The sequence below is a fragment of the Perna viridis genome, chromosome 6, assembly GCF_037379345.1.
Source record: "Perna viridis isolate PV_CMFRI_1.1 ecotype Kerala chromosome 6, ASM3737934v1, whole genome shotgun sequence".
NCBI lineage: Eukaryota > Metazoa > Mollusca > Bivalvia > Mytilida > Mytilidae > Perna > Perna viridis.
In genome coordinates, this window is record NC_142450.1 from 17,839,414 (window position 1) to 17,860,973 (window position 21,560).

Genomic DNA, 21,560 nt, shown 5'->3' on the forward strand with positions numbered 1-21,560 from the left:
AACCGTTCTCGGTCTGAAGTGAACAATATATTTCCCACAGGATGGAAAATCATAATAGATAACTGAATTTCATGGAAAGTGCTTTTTTCTTCTTTTAAATCACGCAGTTCTAGACAAATTAAAAACCCTGAAAGACGAAGAACAACTCAAAATATTTTCTTGATAAAACTTTATCTTTGTCAATGTTATATCCTTAACAAATTATTTTTATTTGTTAAAAATATTTTCAGTTATGGTCAATGACTTGCATGTCAGATAGAGCTAAGTATGTACCAAGAACTAAACGTGACGTAAGCTTATTTATATGATTTAGATAGATAAGACGTACCTTAACGAAAGATAAATTAAGTCCTAGCCACCAGATCGAACATATATTTGTAACTGTCAGGTAAATGAAATACGTCAGTAATATAATACATATAGGTAAACGTGAAATGATTTACATATGTAAAAACGTACAGTTCTTATTGCATTATAAAGATTTAATTTATAAATGTGTTATTTCATTTCTCATTATTGAAACTAACGAGTAAAATTAAACTGTTTCTGGTGTTTTAAAGATGGTTGCTTGCTGTGGCATGCTCCATTTGTGGAAGATATTCAGACACATATTTACTTGATGTGGTGTTTTTTATTGTCGAATTAATTAGTGCAAAATGAAAATCCTACATGCCTAATGTACGCGGTTGTAACATGTGTATGCCATTTTATTGGATGATGTGGCTTTTTATTTCGATATGCTTTATTTTGAATACCTCTTGTAAACAATCTTCGTTTATATCTAGATCTTCCTATATATTTGAATCAAATGCTGCTATTGAAAAATTGAAACACATTTACAGCATATCGAAATTTGCAATAAATTTGATTGGTATTTTTTTTTCCATTGAATAGGTAGCCCCGCAAATTATTGTAGAAATAGAAGTATATATAATATTTGTATGTTACATTAACTTCGCATCGCGAACAATTGTTACATTTGTATCTGTCGATTAATTATAAGAAAATAGTTTGCTATTATCATACGATGCACTCAAGGCATGAACTATCATTTGATGTATTCTACTTCAATAATATAAAATCCTTCCTTTTGATTAAAACAGCAGTTCAGAAATCATTTTTGTGTTGTGATAAAATGTCAAAGATCAATAGAACTGTTACCCAATTATTCCTGAATAGTAACTTTTACATATTTACATAACATTCTCTACGTACACTGGACTACTTGGATTTTCGTTTTAGATAAAATGTACGTAATAAGTGTTCTATGCATACTAACTTCAATGGTGGTTAAAAGCCACTGTTGGAACAATGCTTACGACGGACCATTAGATTTTACATGTCCTAACAACCAAGCCGTCTCGGGAATACGGAGTCAGCATAACAATGGTCCAGAAGATAGAGTCTTTGATATACAGTGTAGAGAAACTACTGGGGCACCAAATCATTGCAGTTGGAGTGGCAAGTTTTCAATGGTTTTGTTATTCAAGATTCTGTCATTAACCTTATTATTTTTTTTTTTTTTGTTGTTGGTTGTTTTTGTTGGTTTTGTTTTGTTTAGATTTGTTTTATGTGTGTTTGTTTGTTTTTGTTCTGTTTTGTTCTTTGTTTGTTTGTTTGTTTGTTTTTGTTGTTTGTTTGTTTGTTTGTTTTTTTTTCTTTTTTGGAAGGGGTAGTTCACATATTTTGGTTATCATTATCAGCTTGAACCGCATTCATGAATTGCTTTGTTTCAAATTTTTTGTTTTGTTTTAACACGTCTTTTAGAGAATCATATACCCTGGATAAGATTAAGCACACATTAAGCAATAATAACTCCCGCTATACATATTGTAGGTTATGTCAACAATTTTGATGAATTCTTCTCATACCAGTGTGCTAACCATGGTTTTATACATGGTATGAGAAGCGTACATGACAATAAGCATGAGGACAGACGCTGGAACTTCTATTGCTGTGAACATGACGGTATGAATTTAATTTGCTAAGTCCCAGATACCTTTGGTATGATAGTTTTTCACATTACACATCAAGATTGTCAGATTCAAAGACATTTTAATAATGTTAACATTTGTGTTTTCGTTTAAAAGTGCAACAAATGACTCGGCACAATGTACAGGTAATTTGCATACTTAAACATAAATCTGGCAAACCATTTTTTTTTCAAACCATAAAAAAGGAAACAATCTCTGAAACCTGTATTAGTAAAATCCCATTCCAGTAATATTTAGATCATCAACTTTTACATTATAGTCGACAGCTCCCCGAAGTACACTTAACTGAAACAGTCTATGTTTTATTATTTTTTATTATTATAATTATTAAATTGTAAGACAACTTCAAATGTCGTAAACATTTTTTTTTGTAATTTTCCACTCATTTGGTGTATGTGTATTCACTGATGCTTATACCCCTTTTACTACATGGCACTTTCGTTAACTTTGAAGCCTTTTTCATATTTCATGACGTTACATTGTTCTTTAACTATTGCAGGTTTTCTACTAGACGAGTGCCACAATACCCAGCATAACAACTGGGATGCCTACTTTGCAATAGATATTCCAGCGGGTGAGGTAATGAGAGGTGTAACGAGTGCTCATGATAATGGCAAAGAGTAAGTCGTTGTACAGTTGAATTAAAAGATGCACCCATCTAACAACAACATACAAATTCAGTCGTATAAAATCAAATTCAACTACGCGAGATCAGTTACAAATATACACTCCCTGGTGACATGTGTCTTTCTACATTATCCCAAGTTCAATAAGTTTGGCAAATCAAATCACGTTTATATTGCAGCTAAGACGTGTGGGTTTCTTTCGTCTCCACAAACAAAAGTTCTTCCACAGAATTCATAACTCAAAATGAGGTACAATACAACAAAGGCACTGCAGGGATAAAAAATAGAAAATACAACGTGGTAGCCCAGACCATATTTTCTATATGTTCTCCTAAATTCTACCAAGAAGTTTGGTAGCCAAGCTCAAAATCTAGTAGCCATGGGCTACTGGGCAAATGCTGTTTTTTATTCATAGGCAGGTTCGCTAAAATTTTCAAAACATACTTCGCATTGTATATGTTGCACGTCACAGTAAAAAGAAATTGTATACAATCAACAATATCATTATTGAAGTCTGGCTTTTCACTTTTATCAAATTATTCAAGTATTTAAAGATAAACAACTTTGAACTTTGAATTATCAATCAGTTAAACATGTTCAACGCGCTATGTGAATTTATATAAAAAAACGTTCAAAATAAAATAAGCTGTGACATAGCTTAGTTGACCGTACATAAATAGGTAAAAAGAGCCTGACGAAGCTCATAAGGTTGAATTTTTTAAAACTTTCTCCTTTTATGACATTTTATTTAGATTCGTGTTTATCTTTTAGAAGAGGTTATTGTTTTACTTGTTTCTCATTTGTATAAAAAAAAAGTGGTTAGCACTCTTCATATTTAATTTCTTTTGTAGGGACAGTCAATATATATTTGAGTTATGTAAACTTAGAGAAGGTGCTTTTAATGTCCCAGTAGTTGGATAATTAACAGTAATGAGACGTACTCAAAGCAACATTTCAATATTCTGGCAACAATGCTTACGACTATTATTAAATAAAAACAGAACTAAAAGTGTTGGAAGGGTAATCAAGGGAACCAAGGTTATAGCGGCAATCAAAAGAATGTAATCCTGAGACAAAGACCAGACATGGGAAACATACATACACAACAAAGAACATGGACTAACTAAAATCATACATACAAAGTAACAAAAGCAAATGAGCAACTTGGACTCCACTAAAAACTGGGAACATGGACCAGGTGCACCGGTGGGGTAAGCGTCCTCTGCTTGTCTAGAAACACCCGCCGAGTTGCTCATAAAAAGTCAAGTCCGGGGTATATGAACGAGGAAAGGAAAACTATGACCCGTTGAATAAATCAGTTTTCATGGTGCTGATGGATACACCATAACGATCCACGAGTTCATGATGACGACCATAAAACTTTTGTAGTGATGACTTCAATCTTGTAGCGACATAACCCTGTTACAGAAGCCTATTTGTTAAGAGTTCTAGCGCGATACAAAAAGTTTGCGTAGTTTCGACAAGCTCTGGCATAACGTATTAGTTGTGATGTGAGCACAACATACGCAGGTGCTGAAGGGATGTTGCCACAGATGAAAGGAAAGTTGACAATTCTGAATGAAAAGTCATCACTTTGTCGTAATGTTTGGTCAATAGTTTTTCTTTACCATCGATTTCTAAGTGTTGGTCAAGATATGAGGCTGACCTCACAGTGTCAGTAGTATCCTTTATCTCAAGTTCTTTGGGGTGGATGTGATATGTATCAAATCCCCGAAATTAGAATTGTTTAAAGATAATACGTCATCTACATAGTGGAAACTGAGATTATGGGACATAGCTTAGTTGACTGTACATTCCAGTAAAAAAACAGGTAAAAAGAGACTGACGAAACTCATAATAATTACATTTTATTTAGTTTCGTATTTATCTTTTAGAAGTGGTTCTTGTTTTATTTGTTTCTTATTTGTAAAAAAAGTGGTTAGAACTCTTCATATTTACTTTCTTTTGTAGGGACAGAGAATATATATTTGAGTTATGTAAACTTAGAGAAGGTGCTTTTAATGTCCCAGTAGTTGGATAATTAACAGTAATGAGACGAACTTAAAGCAACATTTCAATACTCCGGAAACAAAGCTTATAATGGAATAAATATTATAACAATGTATAAGTAGAACTAAAAGTGGTTGGAATAACCTTACTTGAAATGGTCTATTTTCAGCATTGTATTCAATATTTCAAATATCTAAGCTTCAATCTGATTGGATGATATCAATTCATTATTTATTACAGTGTAATCAGATTTTATTTGTGTATTTACTACATTAAATGTCAACATACATATGTGTGGTGAATTTATATGAATTATTTAACTTCCTGTTATCTTTTTTTAAATAAATGGCAAATTAACTACAAATGCACTTTCATTGTTATCTACATTTTCCATAAGACAATTCATGATTGTTTTTAATTCATCTGCTACAGAAGATCATATTTTGTCTCCTTTGATGGTACCTCCTTTCCTAATTATCTTGCATATATAGGACCTCCAAAATTATTTTTGATTGCCTACAAACAATTTAAAACGCATCAACACCCCCCTTTTTCAACTGATTGGTAAAACAGTTGTCCCCTCTCTCATTTCTTTTCATGATCAATAGCCTGAGAATATAGATAAAATGGCATTAATGGATGTTACTAGCTATAGAAAAAATGACAATACAATATTTTGTGTTCTATTTCATTTTAGCTTGTTTTTTTACAGTTTTATTAAATCATTATTTTGAGTTATTTATGTATATATTATTTTTGTTTTATATGTGTTGTTTGTTTTTTTTTTCTCTTTTTTTTTGGTCTCTGCTAAACACACCTTTTCCTTGATTTGTCATTCCACTAGTTAGGCTTAACTAAATAACTTTCTCTGTTATAAGGCCCTCCCTGTTCTATGCAAAGAAATAGACTTTGAGTGACCTCCCATTAGGCTCCATTTACCCACTTACTGGTGAGTGGGTGATCAGCTTTTAATCACTGAACACCACTCTGAAGCACATTAAAAAAAAACAAAGAAAATTATGTTACCCCTTTTTTAGAACAATACATGTAACAAAAAAATTATTACATTTCACATTCATGATTTTAAAATCAACAATAGTTAGTTCTCAATAAAATCAGCTTTCATTCAGTAAAAATCATAACAAAGCAAATTACATACAACCAAGTAATTTGGTTTTCTTGTTTGGAAATATCAATGACACATTAACTTTGTTCACATAAATAGTTCACTGTATTACTGTGAGCATACATGTAACATTGTAAATGTAAATAATAAATGCATATACATAACCATAAGAGAAACAGTTGGCCAATTCAACATTTATTCCTTTTCGTTGAAATAACTGTATAAAAAAAAAATTATTGTGAAAAAGAGTGATAATATTTTTTTTCCGTTTTTGGAAGTGATGACAAACACATTCCTGTGATTGTAGTAGTTATTCATTATTGAAAGATTTTTTTAACAGATTAAAATGTTTTTCTTCATACTAACATGACCTATTTAGAAATAAAAATAGTCACAAATAATGAGATAGTAATGAGGAGAGAAATTTTGCAACAATTCTATTTTATTTTTTTAGGCACAAAGACTTGGGTGAAGAGTTCAACCCAATAAACATTTAATAATTTGAATGGCCTTACATGTTTTCTATGGAAACATTTAATTTCTTCTTTGATCATAAAAAATAAATAATTCTACCCTAAAAAAATACTATCATCAAAATGGCACAGCTTTGTATAATATAGTTGGATTTTCAATGTCTGCTTTACTCTGGACTAGTCTTAACTCCATCTGAGCAGAATTTGGCTTGTTTCCAGGTCCTGCCTTTTCTGGAAGTAAAAGTTAGAAAGACGTGATTAGAACAAGGAATAAGATTCTGTAAATAGATTATTTTTTGCAGATTCTGTCAAGTAAACATATTTCGGGATATATTAGCATTACACATTGTTAAAATCAATTTTATAAGTACTATTTTTCTGTCCACCACGAAAATAGTGAAAACTACATATGCTGTGAGCAATTCAAGCTCACAAAAAGAATACCGCCACTTAAAATGGACTCTAATATAAAACTTTTAATCTGGATTTATTTTCCTTTCCAGTCATTCAACAGAAATATATTCCTTCATGCACATCTACCTTCTTTTAAAATAACATCAAATTGCCTTAAGCAGTTAATGAAGACTTGAACTTATGAGAATTAAAGATGTAAACCATTAAAGGATTATCTCCCTTTGAAGTATTCTGACAGTTACTGTGTTCCTTCATGCTTATCTATATATGATGCCAAACCTTCCTATAAAATTACATAAAAACCCCTATGGAGGTGTGCTTACAAGGTTTTAATATGTCAAATCTTTAATTTGAATTATCTCCCTTTATAGAGTCCTCCAACAGTAATTATATTCCTTCATGCACATGTACATATGATATCCAACCTTCCATTAAAATTCCATCAAAATCTCTGGAGGGGTTTATGAGGAGTTGTGCTTTACATGTAAAACCCATAATTTATATTAACTCCCTTGGAAGTCCCCGACAGTAATTAAGTTCTATCATGCACATCTACATATTATTCCTAACCTTTCTATGAAATTTTATCAAAATCACTGGAGTAGTTCAGAAGGAGATCACTAACAAGGTTTTACAGTACTTACATTCCTTCACTTACAGAACTTACATTCCTTCATGCACACCTAAATATAATACTTAACCTTCCTATTAAAATTTCATCAAAATCCCTTGAGCGGATTAGGAGGAGATCCGCTGATCTGGAATGTGGACAAGAGGACAGACAGACAGGGTGATTTCTATATACCTCCGCATATGAAAAAAATGTCTTTTGACTCTTGCCCAACACCATAAATTAGCTTTTATCTGAGCTGTTAAGCTGCTTAGTAGATGTGTTTACAAACCCTCTATGTATATATAAATATATGCATGTGCATGAAGAAGGCATATGAACAAAAATATTTCTGAAAGTCTTATACTTATTGGTTTCACAATGCGATTTAGATTGAATATAACATATCACATCTTCCTGCAAGTGTTTACAAACAAAACAAATAAAGCGCTTACAAAATGTACCACTACGGATACATACACTAACCCATAGTATTGCTTTATTGGTGCAAGCCTTTTGAGTTATTGTGCAAAAACAGGAAAACACCACATTTTTTTAAAAATAAATTTCCATACCTCAAACACACAAAATAGGAATTGTTCATAGCTAATACCACTATAGATATATTATACTTTCCAAACTTTCATTGTAATTGGTGCAAGTGCTTTTGAGTAATTATGTGAATAGTTGAAGAGACTGAGGGACAAGGGTAAAAAAAATATGCATGAGGAGGCATAAAAAATCAAAGTAAAAAAGTAAAATACAGCAGAAGTTCTACTATGTGCAGTGCAAGGAATGATGCCTCAAAGATTTTGTTCAAATTGTTCAACTTTATCTGTCCTGAAATAAACAAGCACATCCGAATAATTGAGTACTGAGTTAGTTTTATATGATAATATAAATTCTACTTATTCAGTGGCAGATCTAGAGGAGAATGCAGAAGGTTGGCACTCTCCCCCACTTTTATTGGAAAATTTGTCATTTCCATGAGTAAAGTTGACAAAAAATTGCAAATAATGTCCTAGCACCCCTTTTTTTCTATGGAACCCTGGCTGGCATCCCTCCTTTTAAAAATGTCTGGATCTGCCCCTGCTAACTCTGGCCATAGAATTCTATTTACCTTGGGCATAAGTATTGGTCCTTCTGATTACAGCCTGAAGTGTTGATATGGTTTTCTCTAACGCCAACTACAATAAATATAAAGTACATTTTTAAAGAATTGAAACTGCACTTGTACATGTATCTTAATATATCAAATTCTAATTTTTATGAGTCATCGGCCTTTTTTGGTAGCCATATTGTCTAACTTTCTTCAGTTTCATGTGACAATTTTATAATTTTGATTGTGGTATTGCATATGGTCACTCCATAATTTAAGTTTATAAGCTTGAGTACTATTTATTTTTTTTGTTTTCCATGTAACTATTTATTCATATTAATACACATTCAAAATGGACTTATGTGTGGCTACCCCTCATATTTACCAATACATCTAGGAAAATAAAAGAACAGTGTTCCAATGTCCCCAGCGTAAAAAGATACATTTCAACCAACAAATTGCTTTCTTAATCAGTATCAATGTAATGTTACAAAAACACTGAACAAGGCTGTACATAGATGTTTAAAAGATATGATGTCTTGCTAATATTATGTTATACAAAAAAAAATATTACATATATTGGTAATAGCATTACAAAAATGTATGGAAAACTTTAAATTCACTGAAATTTTCTAAGTCCAAGGGCTGTAACTTCCGTAAAAATCTTTCAACCATAACCAAAATTGGTCTTAATCTGTAACTTCTTATAGTAAGACTACATACAAAATCTAAAATCAATTGGTAAAAGCATTCCAATAAAAAATGCAGAAAACTTTAAATTCACCGAAAAAGGCTGTAACTTCTGTAAAAATCATTCAACCACAACCAAAGTCAAATTTAATCTGTTACTCTTCATAATAAGGCTATATACCAAAAACAAATTTATTTGGTAGAAGCATTACCAAAAAAAGTGTGGAAAACCCAGACGAATGGACGTCCAGCATTTCCATGTCCCTTCGTGACGTGTCAAGGGGGACAATAAATTATTGAAGGATTGTTTTAATTTTTGGCCACTAACGTGCAAAATAACCAAATTTGGATCATTTTCCATTTCATGAACCGTAGAACACTAGAACTATCATAACCTTAGAAAGCGTAACTTGGTCAAAAATTAAAATCAATCATTATCACTCAATTTCTGATTGATTCAGGCCAAAATTGAGATTTGTCTCTTCATTAAAGCCTTATTTAGCTTGGAATTATTTAAATTGTGTACTGCAGACTGATTTACATAAATGACATCACTGTATATAGTTAGCCTATGGAAAATAACCTATTTTGCCTAAAAGAGAAATACACAACCAAATCAAATCTTTCATAGATATTCCAACTGGGTGGGTGTTTATAGAAAAGCAGAGGATGCTTACCCTACCGGTGCACCTGGTCCATGCTCCCAGTTTTTAGTAGAGTCTGACTTGCTCATTTGCTGTTGTTACTTTGTATGTATGATTTTAATTACTTTATGTTCTTTGTTGTGTATGTCTGTTTTCCAAGTCTGGTCTTTGTCCCTGGATTACATTATTTTGGTTACCGCTATAACCTTGGTTCCCTTGATTACTCTCTCACAAAGAAACAGTAAAATCTTGCAACTCACCTGTAGATTATTGTCAGTCTGCATCCATGCCAGAAGGCATGCAGCAAATAAATCCCCAGTACCAACAAATATTGCAGGTATATGTGGGAATTCTACCTTGAATCTTTCTTTTTTCCCATCTAAAATATTACACAAAAATACATGTTAATGAAACATAAGCTTGCTATTCAATGTGAGTTCAACACCTTGACAATTTTGAAGATAATCAGAGATTGCTACATATTTTTTGTTCTTCTTATCACATAAAATTTTCTACATCAGACTGCTGCAGTGATATTTATTACAGCACATACAATAACGATATTCAGGGGATGGAGAATAATTGACAATCACCTGGTGAACTGCCGTAGTCATATAAGTTATTTAAAAGGATTGTTGAGCGGTAGATTCAAATGTTCCATCCATTTAAAATCTCTTTTTGAATTGTCCAGAGTACTATAGCTACTCTAGGCAATTCATCAGATGATTGTCATTTCATTAAAGAAAAAACTTTTCTTTTTCCCCTGAACATCATCATTTCATAGGCTGAATCAAACAAGTCACATTCACATAGTTATCCTCTTGTTAAAATTTTACTATTGGGCTTTTAACTATAAGTATGTAATATAATGTAAAATTCAGTGTCTTTTTCTCTGAGAATAAACCATTAATATAATTAACTATGTAATTGTCTCCACTGTTCTTTTTCTTTTGTTTAAATTTTCAGTTTTAAAGGCATTGCATCATCATAAGTTTCTTTAGATTTGAGACAACAAATATACAGTGATATCAGGCATCTAAATCCCAGTAAAATCTTATAAAATACTTCTGTGCTAAGCATTAGGTATTTAAGATATAGAGTGACAACTGATCAGCTCAGAGTGAGAACAGTTTGGGATTCTTACATAATAGCTGTTGCCTCTGTGAGCTAAGGCATATAAAAAATCTGGCGCTCCTACCATTTCAAAACACGGTCTATTTGTTTGGTCAAACATTCCTGTTTTGAAACTCACGAGATGTAACTGCAATCAAGCAGTCAAACAATCAACAGTCACTATTTTTAAGTAGCAGTCTTTGTAAGAATCATGCAAAATCTGAAAAATGTGATACACCCCAAAAAAGGCTACATGTTTATAGTTTTGTAATTAAGTTGTTTTATGGGTCTATATTGTGAAATGTGTCATTATTCATTCAAATCTGCCTGCTCTTAGGAGATAATCAACATTGAAAATACAATAGATTCTATTGTATTAGAGTGTCATTTACAGAGTTATCTCCCTTAATTTTGAAATCTACAGTGCATTCTATATAATTTTTATATCATATGAACATGGGTTATATGAAAAACCACATGTAACTTTAAGTTCAATATGACATTTCAAACAAAATATCAAAAATAGAAATATGTAGGCTTTTTACCCATGAATCACATTTTGGATGATTCTTAGCTGGAGTGCTACTTAACATTTCACATCAGAACTCAATTTTGTGAATTACATTCAGTCCTGAATGCTTCTTGATTCTCAGATTGGCATCAGAATTTTTATTCATACCTTTTGTGACCCATCCCATTTATCATTTATATGGTATCTATAAATATACAATAAATAAACTTACTTTTAATTGTGCTTGCCATACTAATGATATGCCCATTGCTACCAAGATCACTACTGCTAATTACAACAGTCTGTGGTCCCATTGAGTGAAGATCTTCCATGGCTAGTCTAACATCTTCTTCACTATCAATTTGTTTTCCTGTTAGAAGTCTAATAAAAAGTTTTATTGTTCAGTAATCTATAATCTGCATCTTGTAATCAGGTTTTCATTTCTTATTTTTTTAAGTTAGGTCTTCAGGTCAGAACAAATAAGATGTTTACTTCTTAAAATATGTGTTTACAAATTATTTGATGTAGGAATCAAATCACATTGTAACATTACAGAGAATAATGTCCCTTTTAATACACAAGAACAATGCAGTATGACATTCCCTTACCATGGAACAACTTGACAAACATTGACCTTTAAATTGGCATTGCTAAGACTAAGAAATAAATGTGGTTCCAGCTATTTATAATGTCTAAGCACCATGCATGTGTACGTAAGTTTGGAAAAAAATCTGTATAAAGGAATGTTGATTAGAACAGCAGAGTTTACAATAATGTTATAGATACATGAATAAGCATAAAAAAGAATAGTTGTAATACTATATTCAAGATTCTAGCAGTAATAAAAAGAATCTAATTCAGGGACAAAGACCAGACATGGAAAACAGATATACACAACAAAGAACATAAAGTAACTAAAATCATACATACAAAATAACAAAAGCAAATGAGCAGCTTGGACTCCACATAAAACTGGGAGCATGGACCAGATGCACTGGTAGGGTAAGCGTCCAAAAGATTGAAAAAATCAGGTAGAAGAAGATAAACAACTTATGGTGAAAGCCAGAGCACATATAGCTTTAAATCAACTCCTCGAGAGTTTGGCTGTATAGCCTGAAATCAGCTCCTCGAAAGTTTGGCTGTACTGAACATGTTAAACTTGTGCCTTCTTGTTTTAGATCAACATTTTCAATTTTGCTTTAATGTTAACAAATAGTCAAACATCTGGGAAATCTATCAGAAGTGCAATGTTTCAAATATTGTAAAGTACTCTTATAAAAATATCACATATTGAAGCAATGATATTGATTTGAACTTTGACCAAACTTTCATAGATTCCAACTGCCTAAAGCTATATTTGTACTGCAATCATCAGAGAAACTAAAAAGCATTGACAGTAATGATGATATATGGTCACCAAGGGCGGATACAGGATCTTGGGTTGGGGGGGGGGGCGTAAATTCAAGAAAATTTTGTGGGTATAATTTGTGAAAAATCAGGATTTTATCCTTATTTTTTTTTTTCAATTCTACGGTGGGGGGGGGGAGGTTATACATTTGGCATGTCTGCCCTTGGATCCATGCTTGGTCACAGGCAGTATAAATCACTTTGGCACTACCTTCTTTCCTACCTTCAAATGAACTACCTGTTTATCTTAGTGTGACTATTGGATAATAAATGCAGTAAACAGATAAAATAAAAACTAAACTTGATTAAAAATTATTAGAATTGAAGTATAAAGACATTTTATTGACTAGAAAAAAAATGATATATGAATTCAGCACAAATTGTAAAAAAAACACTTGGCACAGGCTTGTGTTTTAACACAACACTAAGCCTCATTCATATATTGTTTTTGTTTATAGTTATTGTATATAAATGCATACAAAATTTTAATTTATTGATAAAAAACTTACTCAATTTCAAATTGGTTTGGAGTGATAATGTCAGCTAAAGGTAATATAGTCTCCCTGTAAACAGGTAATAACTCCTTTGGAACATACTAAAAGGCAAGTAATAGCATAATCAAGACATAATAGAAACATCTTAACCTTTAAGAAGGTAGACCTAGGGTAAGGGACACAACTCTTGAAATCAGTGATATGTTTGTATCACATTCAATTCACCAAAGCCTATCAAGCTTTTATTTGAAACAGAATGAAATCAATCCAAGTTACCTTGATGCTTACATGACACTGATGTAAAATGCTGAATACAAACATTCCAATGATTTTTAAGAGTTGTGTCCCTTACACTAGGTCTACATCCTTAAGTATCAATTACATTTCTATACTTTCCATTAACTACAAATTTGAAGAGTTCAATGCACATCTTAATATTAAGATAAGATCTTGTAGAGGATGAAGTCCTCATAATGGTAATCAATTTGAATTTAACCTTTGGCCTAAGAAGCACCGAGAGCCCAGTTTCAGTATGACAGGACGTAAATTTGTAGTACCAAGGAAAAATCTTTAACTACTTTCATATCTTTAAAAACCACAAAATGTAAAACTTTTTAAAGCACACATCATAAAACTTGATAAATTCTGAATAAGAATAAATCATAGATGTAAAGCTGTAAAAAGCATGATTACCGTATATCTTAAAAGTTTCAACTGATTCAACTTCTTCCTCTTACAGGTTATATGTGCCACATAATTAAAAATAATGGAAGAGCGAGTAACTGATAACATGAACAATGACAATAATTCAAGAATTCAAAATTATCTTTTCTATCACAATAGCAGTACAATGGTCTTCATCAGCCAAAGGGAGTGGTATAGTTTGAACAACACTTTCCTTAAAGTCACTTGCACTGAAACTCAACAAAATAGTCTTAAAAATATTATAACCCCAAGTCATTTTGTTGGTCTCAGTCTTTTCAGATTCATACCAGTCTTATTTGTTTACTCTATAGATTGTATGCATTATAAACTTAACTTGTGAGAACAAAATGCCTTCTGCAGTTTTGAAAGCCAGTTCTGTTCAATAATAATATCAAGATTCCGTCATGACCATAGACACTATTATGATTTTAGGCTTAGTCTATGAGAAACGGACCTATTTATACTCAAATGTTGAAAATATACTGCTATGTTGTTAAATACTCCTGGATATGTTTAGGTATCCCGCACACACAATACCTAAATGCATGCTAAACGCTCACTAAACACATGATAAACAAACGCTTAAATAACACTTTTATCGTGCGTTTACACAACTGCTTCTATTGTGCATTTATCATGCATTTAAATGAACGTAAAACGATGTGTAAACGCACAATAAACAATGCTAAAATGGGAAACCTGAATATTACAAGGAGTGTATACTTCTGTTGCCTTGATTAATGGTAATATGTGAGATGTCTATAACCTTTATTTTCCATCTAAAATGTCAAACAATCACTTCCTAACTGCATATATCATATCCAGAATACTAGTACCTCACTTCTGACAGAAGATTTATGAGTCTTTCATACATATTTAAGGATTTCACAAACCCACTTTTCTAATTATCTTCTGGAGGGGAAGCATTTCTAATCTGTTTACTATCTGTAAATTAATTCAAAGACATTACCATAGATGCTCTATTAAAACGTACCATTTTACCATTGTCTCCCATCACAGGATCACAAACTGAAAAAAATTGGTTTTAATTTACATAATTTCATCTTTTCTCACAAAATTTACTTTTTGGTGGAACCATTTTTTTTAGTTTGTGTCTAACAAAAATCATGATTAATCAGTCAAAAGATCACACATTTCTATTTCATATAATATATTGTTTAAAATGATTCAAAATGTTGAAATTTTTCAATGGGTTCATAAAATTTTTCACTCAGTGGATAGAAAAAAATAATAATACATTGTAGTATCAATTTCTTTTAAAGGCAGATAACTACATGCATGAAAAAGCCACTACATTCTTTTCGTAAAATTTCATCTAAAATATCTTCACATGAAAAATCATTTTCTGTTTCATAAATAGAGTATTGCAAGCTAACGTTCATGAAAAATGAAATATCACCTTTTTGAATGAATGAATACTTATTTCCAATTGTTAATAATTCTTAGATGGAGAACTATTCAATGTTCATACTTAAACCCTGCCTTCAGACATTTTCTCACATTTCTTAATTGTGCTTTGTTTATTTCATTTCGGAGTAAAAAGATTAGACTTCAATAAATGATTATTGAAAATACTTTAAGCACTTTTGTTTATGCTAAATTAGATTCTGTACATGAAAATGGGGAAATAATCTGAGCAATCTCACAAAAAGAATACCCAAACGTTCAAATGGAGTTAAATGTAAAATATGTAACCCCAAAGTTGGATTATCTTACATTGGAGTTCTCCATAAGTAACTATGTTCATTTTATGCTCACCTACATTTGATACCCAGTCTTTCTATAATTTTGTTTTTTTAAAAATCCCTTGAGTGTACATGTATTAGGAAGAAATGGACTTTAAATACTAGGCTTTATAATATAAAATACGGTTAAGTTGGATTATCTCCCTTTGGAGTCCTCAGACAGTATCTTTTTTTTTCTTCATGTTTATTTACATATGATGCCCAAACTTTGTATAAAATTTCATCAAAATCTCTCAACCAGTTTAGGAGGATTTGTGCTTAAAAGATATTAACAGGTAAAACCCTTAATTTGGATTATCTCCCTTTAGAGTCCCCAGACTTACCATAAACTTACCATATACTAAAGATGGGTTAATTTTCTTCAAGTTTTGTATTATTCTACCAACTTCCTCCAGGAATGACTTAGAACCAATATACCCTGCAATAAAACATGATTTTGTCATACAGCTAAGTGCAGTATTGTTGAAAGTTTTGATCTTGCACAATAAAAGTATAAATTTTGGCACCAACTTTATAACACTTATACTGTTTTCTGGTTAATCTACTCCCAGGCTGCCTAAAATCCAGTTTTTATTTGCATTTTTATCTTCCACAAAATCAATGAAATATTAAGAATCTTCATCACAAAAATTTGTGGGAGGTTTATGGTTAAAATTACCAAGTCTTCTATGAGAAATACTTTATACATGAACTTTCGTTGTAATTAAATTTTTACACCAAAAATTTTCTTTCAAATAAAAATATCCCACATCTAACAGTGTCAAAAACTAACAAACACTAATTGAAACTACTTAGCCTTCCTTACCACACAAAAATGTAAAAAAATGGCCTGTGAAGTTGTGCAATAATCATAGATTAATACATTATACATGTTATATTTTCCATATCGGCCCTGTATCAACACTAGACATCTGTATCAAGCATAAAGCTCTATTCAAGGGCTGATATGGGTCAAGGTTGGATGGGTTAAAGGACAAAATAGAAACATACAATGTCATAATCTTTTTATCAAAGTTATTCCTGTTGTTTGACTCATTACCAAGAAAAGTGTAGAATTTCATGTCACACTGGAATTTAAATTATTCATTTGTAAACACATCATTCCACTTATAATCAGAATATTACAGTCTTTACTGTTGATGTTAATATTAATGATGGGCTGATATCAAAGAAGCTGTCCTTGATGACGATGCTTTCCTTGATGATGGGCTGATATCAAATATGACGTCCTTAATGATGGGGTTATATATAAGAAGTTGTCCTTGATGACAGGCTGATATCAAAGACGTCCTTGATGATAGGCGGACATCAAAGACATTGTCCTTGATAACAGGCCAATATCCTGTTATCAGTCCACAGCTAATATCAGTGTGCAACTTCCAGCTTTATCATGTTTATTAAAGGGACAAAAACATCCATATCACTTCCAAATATGGAATAATAATTATAATAGACACCACATCCCACAGATAAGCATCTACAGGGATCTAGGACAACACTTACTTCAGGTAAGAGACATTGGATCTATAAAGGCCTCCCTTGCTTAAAAAGTTTTTACTCACATGTCACACCTGTTATTACCTGTTAATAAATGTGTAAACCATAGGAGATCATTTTCTTTAAGACCATTATATAAACATTCCACATCAGACGCATTTAAAACTTGTCCTTGAAATTTTCCATAGCCTGAAAATATATATACAAATTTTAAATCTGACAGGTCAATTGACCCATTTTTTGCTTATTTCTGAGCAGGTTCAGTAAATACAATTTTACAAAGAAAACATTATAAATAACACGTTTACACCCTAAAAGAATTTGCACAGAAACTTGCAAAGAAAAAATACATTTAATAAGAACTTAAACATGACAGTGTGTATCAGCATCTCTTTTGCAGAAAAAAACTTAATAAGCAAGCTAGAAAATTAGAATGAATAGGACTACTTTACATATTTACAAGGGAATATTTAATATGGAACAAGGGTGTTGAAAAAGTTGGATGAGACAATCTCTGCAAGAATTAGGCAGAGGGTAAAACCTGACATACAGTCCTTAACCAATCTGTGCAAAATTATGGTGATTTGATGACCCACAATAGAATGATCGCAGACGGGCCCATGAACAGTGACTGATTTGATCGCAGTCTTGTTATTTAAATGAAAGAACCCAATATACATGTATATCAAACCTTTCTTTGAATTCAAAATAATAATTCCACGTTTTATTTCATTAAAAAAAAAAACCTAATATAAAAGAAAAACTATTGGACTCATGTGTAAATTTATATCATTTAGTAAATAAGTGTAAAAATGAAAAACCCAATCAAACCAATCCATTCACTTTATGAACCTATCTGTGATAATGTGATGACTAAAGATCATATCACAATAAATCTGCACTGGTAAAATCAGGTACTTTAAAACAACCCACCATTTTGACCGTATAATATGATTATTTGTAACATCAGTATCATGGAATAAATACAAGACTTCCTGTATCATTTTGCAAATGAGATCAAATTTCATTGAAATAAGCTACAACTGAAAGTTTCATGGGCAGATAACTCAGTTACAATCCTTATTTTTCTAACATTTTCATGTCTCCAGTGATGCAGAGATCATAAAACAGTCATTTCAAATAGCGAAGACTTCCTGGAAGTAAAATTTACAGTAAATTCAGTGAATATAAAAATTTTCATGATTTTGCCTGATTCGAAATGTTAGGGGCTTTTCATGGTCTGGACTATCTTTACAGATCATTCATAACAGCCCCTTTCATGGATTTAATTAACAGTATTATTATTTAGTAACAAAGATAGTGCACAGCACTAACAATAACAGACCAAAGATCTTGTTCAGAGTATGTTCTTCTAGTGTCTGGCTGCCATTTGTATGCAATGGAAAAATTTTGTGCTTAATAAGTACTCCCAAAGGGGTCAATATATAACTCAACTTTTAACAGATGGTTGCCATGGTAAACATTCAGAATGCTATTCTGATATCAAATACACAAACTACTCTGATATCAACTGAACTTATACATGTGATAGATTCTTCACATATGATCATTAGTATCATAACAAATTTCTCAGCTTTTGTTTAATTTCTATTCTGCTAATATTTCAAGACTGCTTTTCTAAATGTTCTTAATATTACAATTACAGTCATGCATCCAATATCTATCTCAGTTTTGTTTAGTGGTAAATGGCACTTTGTGGTAACATTTCAGATCTATAGATATTCACTTATACTCCAATCATTGTCTGGTCACCAAAATGTCAACTGACATGGGATGATGAAAGAGGAGGGGAGACAACAACAGCAACATCAAACCATTAAGCAAATGCTATTTTTTGTGGATGTAAACAAATAATCACTATAAATTAACTATAAATACTCTCTTCCAAAAAAAATACCTGTATGGTTAGAAAACTGTACGGAATTAATCATGCTAACATCAAATCCAAGAACCTGTTGCCAAAAAAAAATAATAATAAAGAAAGATGTTTAATACATAAACTGATAACATTTTTTATAATTCTTATTTCCTTTATTTATTTTTTGTCACTATCTTCAAGATATTCTATTAACAATCCATCATTAACTTAAAGTTTCTATAATGATTTAAATATTAGGTGACTTATAGTTCTAAAAGGGAGGAAGTATGATACATTATACTTATTTACTGTAATATAATATTATAATACACTATTTATTGTAATATAATTATAAAATATGTTATTTACATGTATTGTAATATAATATATGTTATTTACATGTATTGTAATATAATTATAATATATGTTATTTATAGTAATATGATTACAATGTATGGTAACACAAGTCACTATAATAATATTAATTACTTACTTACCTACTATAAAAAAAAAAGGTTGTGCCCATTCAACCAGACCAGAATAGTAAATCCATTATGTGTAGGCTATTTGACCGGATCCAGTTAAATAGCCTGTCAGGTATTCAACCGGGCCAGGTTTAATAGTTTTTCCTACATGGATTGGCTATTCAACTGGTTTCTACGGACTTCTTAAAATTGTGTGATCATACATTTTTATGTATACAATATAATACAATTAATTCTGATTAATTCGATTTTTCATTTTGTCCAAAAAAGTTCAGTATTTAATCTCCAAAAAGCACAACTTTAACATCAGAGGGCATTACAGAGCAACTTAAGAAAAGGATGAAATTTTTGGAAGAATTATACAAATACTGTAGTGTGGGTACATTCAGTAGAATGTAATTCTATTGGAAATTTGTTCAAAAATACTGGAACTAATGATAATTATGAAAGTCTTCATGACTGCATCAGCATGAAAATGCAGTCCAAGTTTCCACCTCATCATGATAAAGCTTTTCAAGGAAACCTAACATTTGATGCTTATATGGTTTGTCAGGCAAAATTAGCCACCATATATATGTATAACACAGTGCTTTTTCTAGTGGTCAAAGTTGGAAAAAATATTCTTGGATTTTGATAAACATCAAACTGGTAATAAAGGACAATGTACTGCACAGAAGAGGCATGGAGGCTGTCAGTAAAACACACAGTGAGTAAGTTGCTAAACGTCTGTTCTTGTGTAATATTTGCCAAAAATGCAGATACAATGTATGTAGGATAAAAGTAGTGTGGAACAGTGAGCTTGATATGTTTTGTATGTATTGTATTATGTTTATTTTTTTTAATTTACAGTGAGGTTGATGAACTTACTTACTGTATCAGAATTAATTATTACTTAATAAAATACTTATTTTAACTTGTTTGTGTTAATTGATTAATGTTTAATAATTATAGTGAATTTGATTTCATTTCATGGGCCATTCGTGTTTAGAATAAGTTCATTTACTGTGTGTCTGAGGTTAAAAAAGACATCAAAGTCAAATTACTGGTTTTGCTCTTCTTTTGAGGAAGCATATTAGCAGCTATGAAAGTATATATTATGGCAAACTAATGACTTATGATTTGAAATACACCAACTATATTACATATCAATATTAGCAATGTATCTTTGTGACTATATACAGTACTGTACATAATCAAATCAATAATGATATTACTTGTTTGATAATAAAATGCAATTACATGTAACGTTTTATTACTAAGTTACATCCAAAATGATTTTATCATGCAACTGTTAAATTCAAAGTATTGAAAAAATGAAATGACTGTATATATTTTTAATGATGAAATACTACCACTAACTATAAACAAATTTTTGTTATGACTTAATATATATAACACTTTTAGTTTTATTCAGCTGTCAGGATGTCCCTTGACCTTGTATAAAATTAAAATCGTTTTATTGGCTTATTGTCTTTTTATTGTCTTTGTAGCAGTATAAAGACAAACAAAACAAAACAGAAACAACATTAACGGTCCACTGGCTTGAAAAATGTAAGTGAACAAACTGGATAATTAATTGATAAAATTATTCAGATTATTTTCATTTGTTGTTGTTCTGAATCGAAATTTCAATAATACTAAGTGCAAACTGAAATTTGTCGAGATACCTGGAGTGGGAAAGCAGCACTTTTGTTGCCGACATATCCCGATACAACGGTACTTTGAATTGACAATACTCGACATTCCTCCGTCTGTGACATTTCCTAAGGAGTCAGGCCGTTTGTTATTAGCGAACATGTGAGTAGAAGGTCAACCTGTTTTACTTCCGGTTTACCAGCCTAACGGGTAAAAGAATGAAAATCTTAATTTACTTGAATATTTTCTCATTTTCCTTGAATATAAGATAGCACGTTTTTCTGTGGTTCAATTTCAAAGTCATATAGCTATGAAAATATCGATACAGTAATGTAACAATCTATCAAAGTAATTCACATGAATAGTTTACTTTAAGAAAATA

At 31.3% G+C, this 21,560-nt stretch overlaps 2 protein-coding genes across 3 annotated transcripts; one reads left to right on the top strand and one right to left on the bottom strand.

The window, feature by feature from the left end:
* Nucleotides 1–316: 316 nt before the first annotated feature.
* LOC148613918 (dermatopontin-like) lies at nucleotides 317–4,919 on the top strand. The gene is made up of 5 exons (XM_088587619.1): nucleotides 317–388; nucleotides 1,243–1,461; nucleotides 1,837–1,968; nucleotides 2,494–2,614; nucleotides 4,592–4,919. The coding sequence occupies exons 2-5, from the start codon at nucleotides 1,248–1,250 to the stop codon at nucleotides 4,659–4,661; spliced, it is 537 nt and encodes a 178-aa protein (XP_088443745.1). The 5' UTR covers nucleotides 317–388; nucleotides 1,243–1,247; the 3' UTR covers nucleotides 4,662–4,919.
* Nucleotides 4,920–5,400: 481 nt separating this feature from the next.
* LOC148613919 (pyridoxal kinase-like) lies at nucleotides 5,401–21,370 on the bottom strand. 2 transcript variants are annotated; one of them, XM_088587617.1, is made up of 10 exons: nucleotides 21,211–21,370; nucleotides 19,098–19,152; nucleotides 17,264–17,368; nucleotides 16,017–16,100; nucleotides 14,911–14,945; nucleotides 13,227–13,312; nucleotides 11,543–11,691; nucleotides 9,947–10,065; nucleotides 8,374–8,440; nucleotides 5,401–6,460 (listed from the first exon to the last, which is right to left on the bottom strand). In XM_088587617.1, the coding sequence occupies exons 1-10, from the start codon at nucleotides 21,301–21,303 to the stop codon at nucleotides 6,348–6,350; spliced, it is 906 nt and encodes a 301-aa protein (XP_088443743.1). In that variant the 5' UTR covers nucleotides 21,304–21,370; the 3' UTR covers nucleotides 5,401–6,347. The 2 variants fall into 2 exon arrangements, with proteins under 2 accessions (XP_088443743.1, XP_088443744.1); XM_088587618.1 differs by lacking the exon at nucleotides 19,098–19,152 and having other exon boundaries at nucleotides 5,648–6,460; nucleotides 21,211–21,344.
* Between the last annotated feature and the right edge of the window lie 190 nt (nucleotides 21,371–21,560).

Excerpts from the sequence above, each read along its gene's own strand:
- LOC148613918 (XM_088587619.1), top strand. The coding sequence starts at position 1,248 with ATGTACGTAATAAGTGTTCTATGCATACTAACTTCAATGGTGGTTAAA. Across the intron at positions 1,462-1,836 it reads AAATCATTGCAGTTGGAGTG|GTTATGTCAACAATTTTGAT; the intron begins GCAAGTTTTCAA and ends TACATATTGTAG. Across the intron at positions 2,615-4,591 it reads GCTCATGATAATGGCAAAGA|GGACAGAGAATATATATTTG; the intron begins GTAAGTCGTTGT and ends TTTCTTTTGTAG.
- LOC148613919 (XM_088587617.1), bottom strand. The coding sequence starts at position 21,303 with ATGTCACAGACGGAGGAATGTCGAGTATTGTCAATTCAAAGTACCGTT. Across the intron at positions 17,369-19,097 it reads ACAGTTTTCTAACCATACAG|GCTATGGAAAATTTCAAGGA; the intron begins GTATTTTTTTTG and ends ATATATTTTCAG. Across the intron at positions 16,101-17,263 it reads GTTTACACATTTATTAACAG|GGTATATTGGTTCTAAGTCA; the intron begins GTAATAACAGGT and ends GTTTTATTGCAG.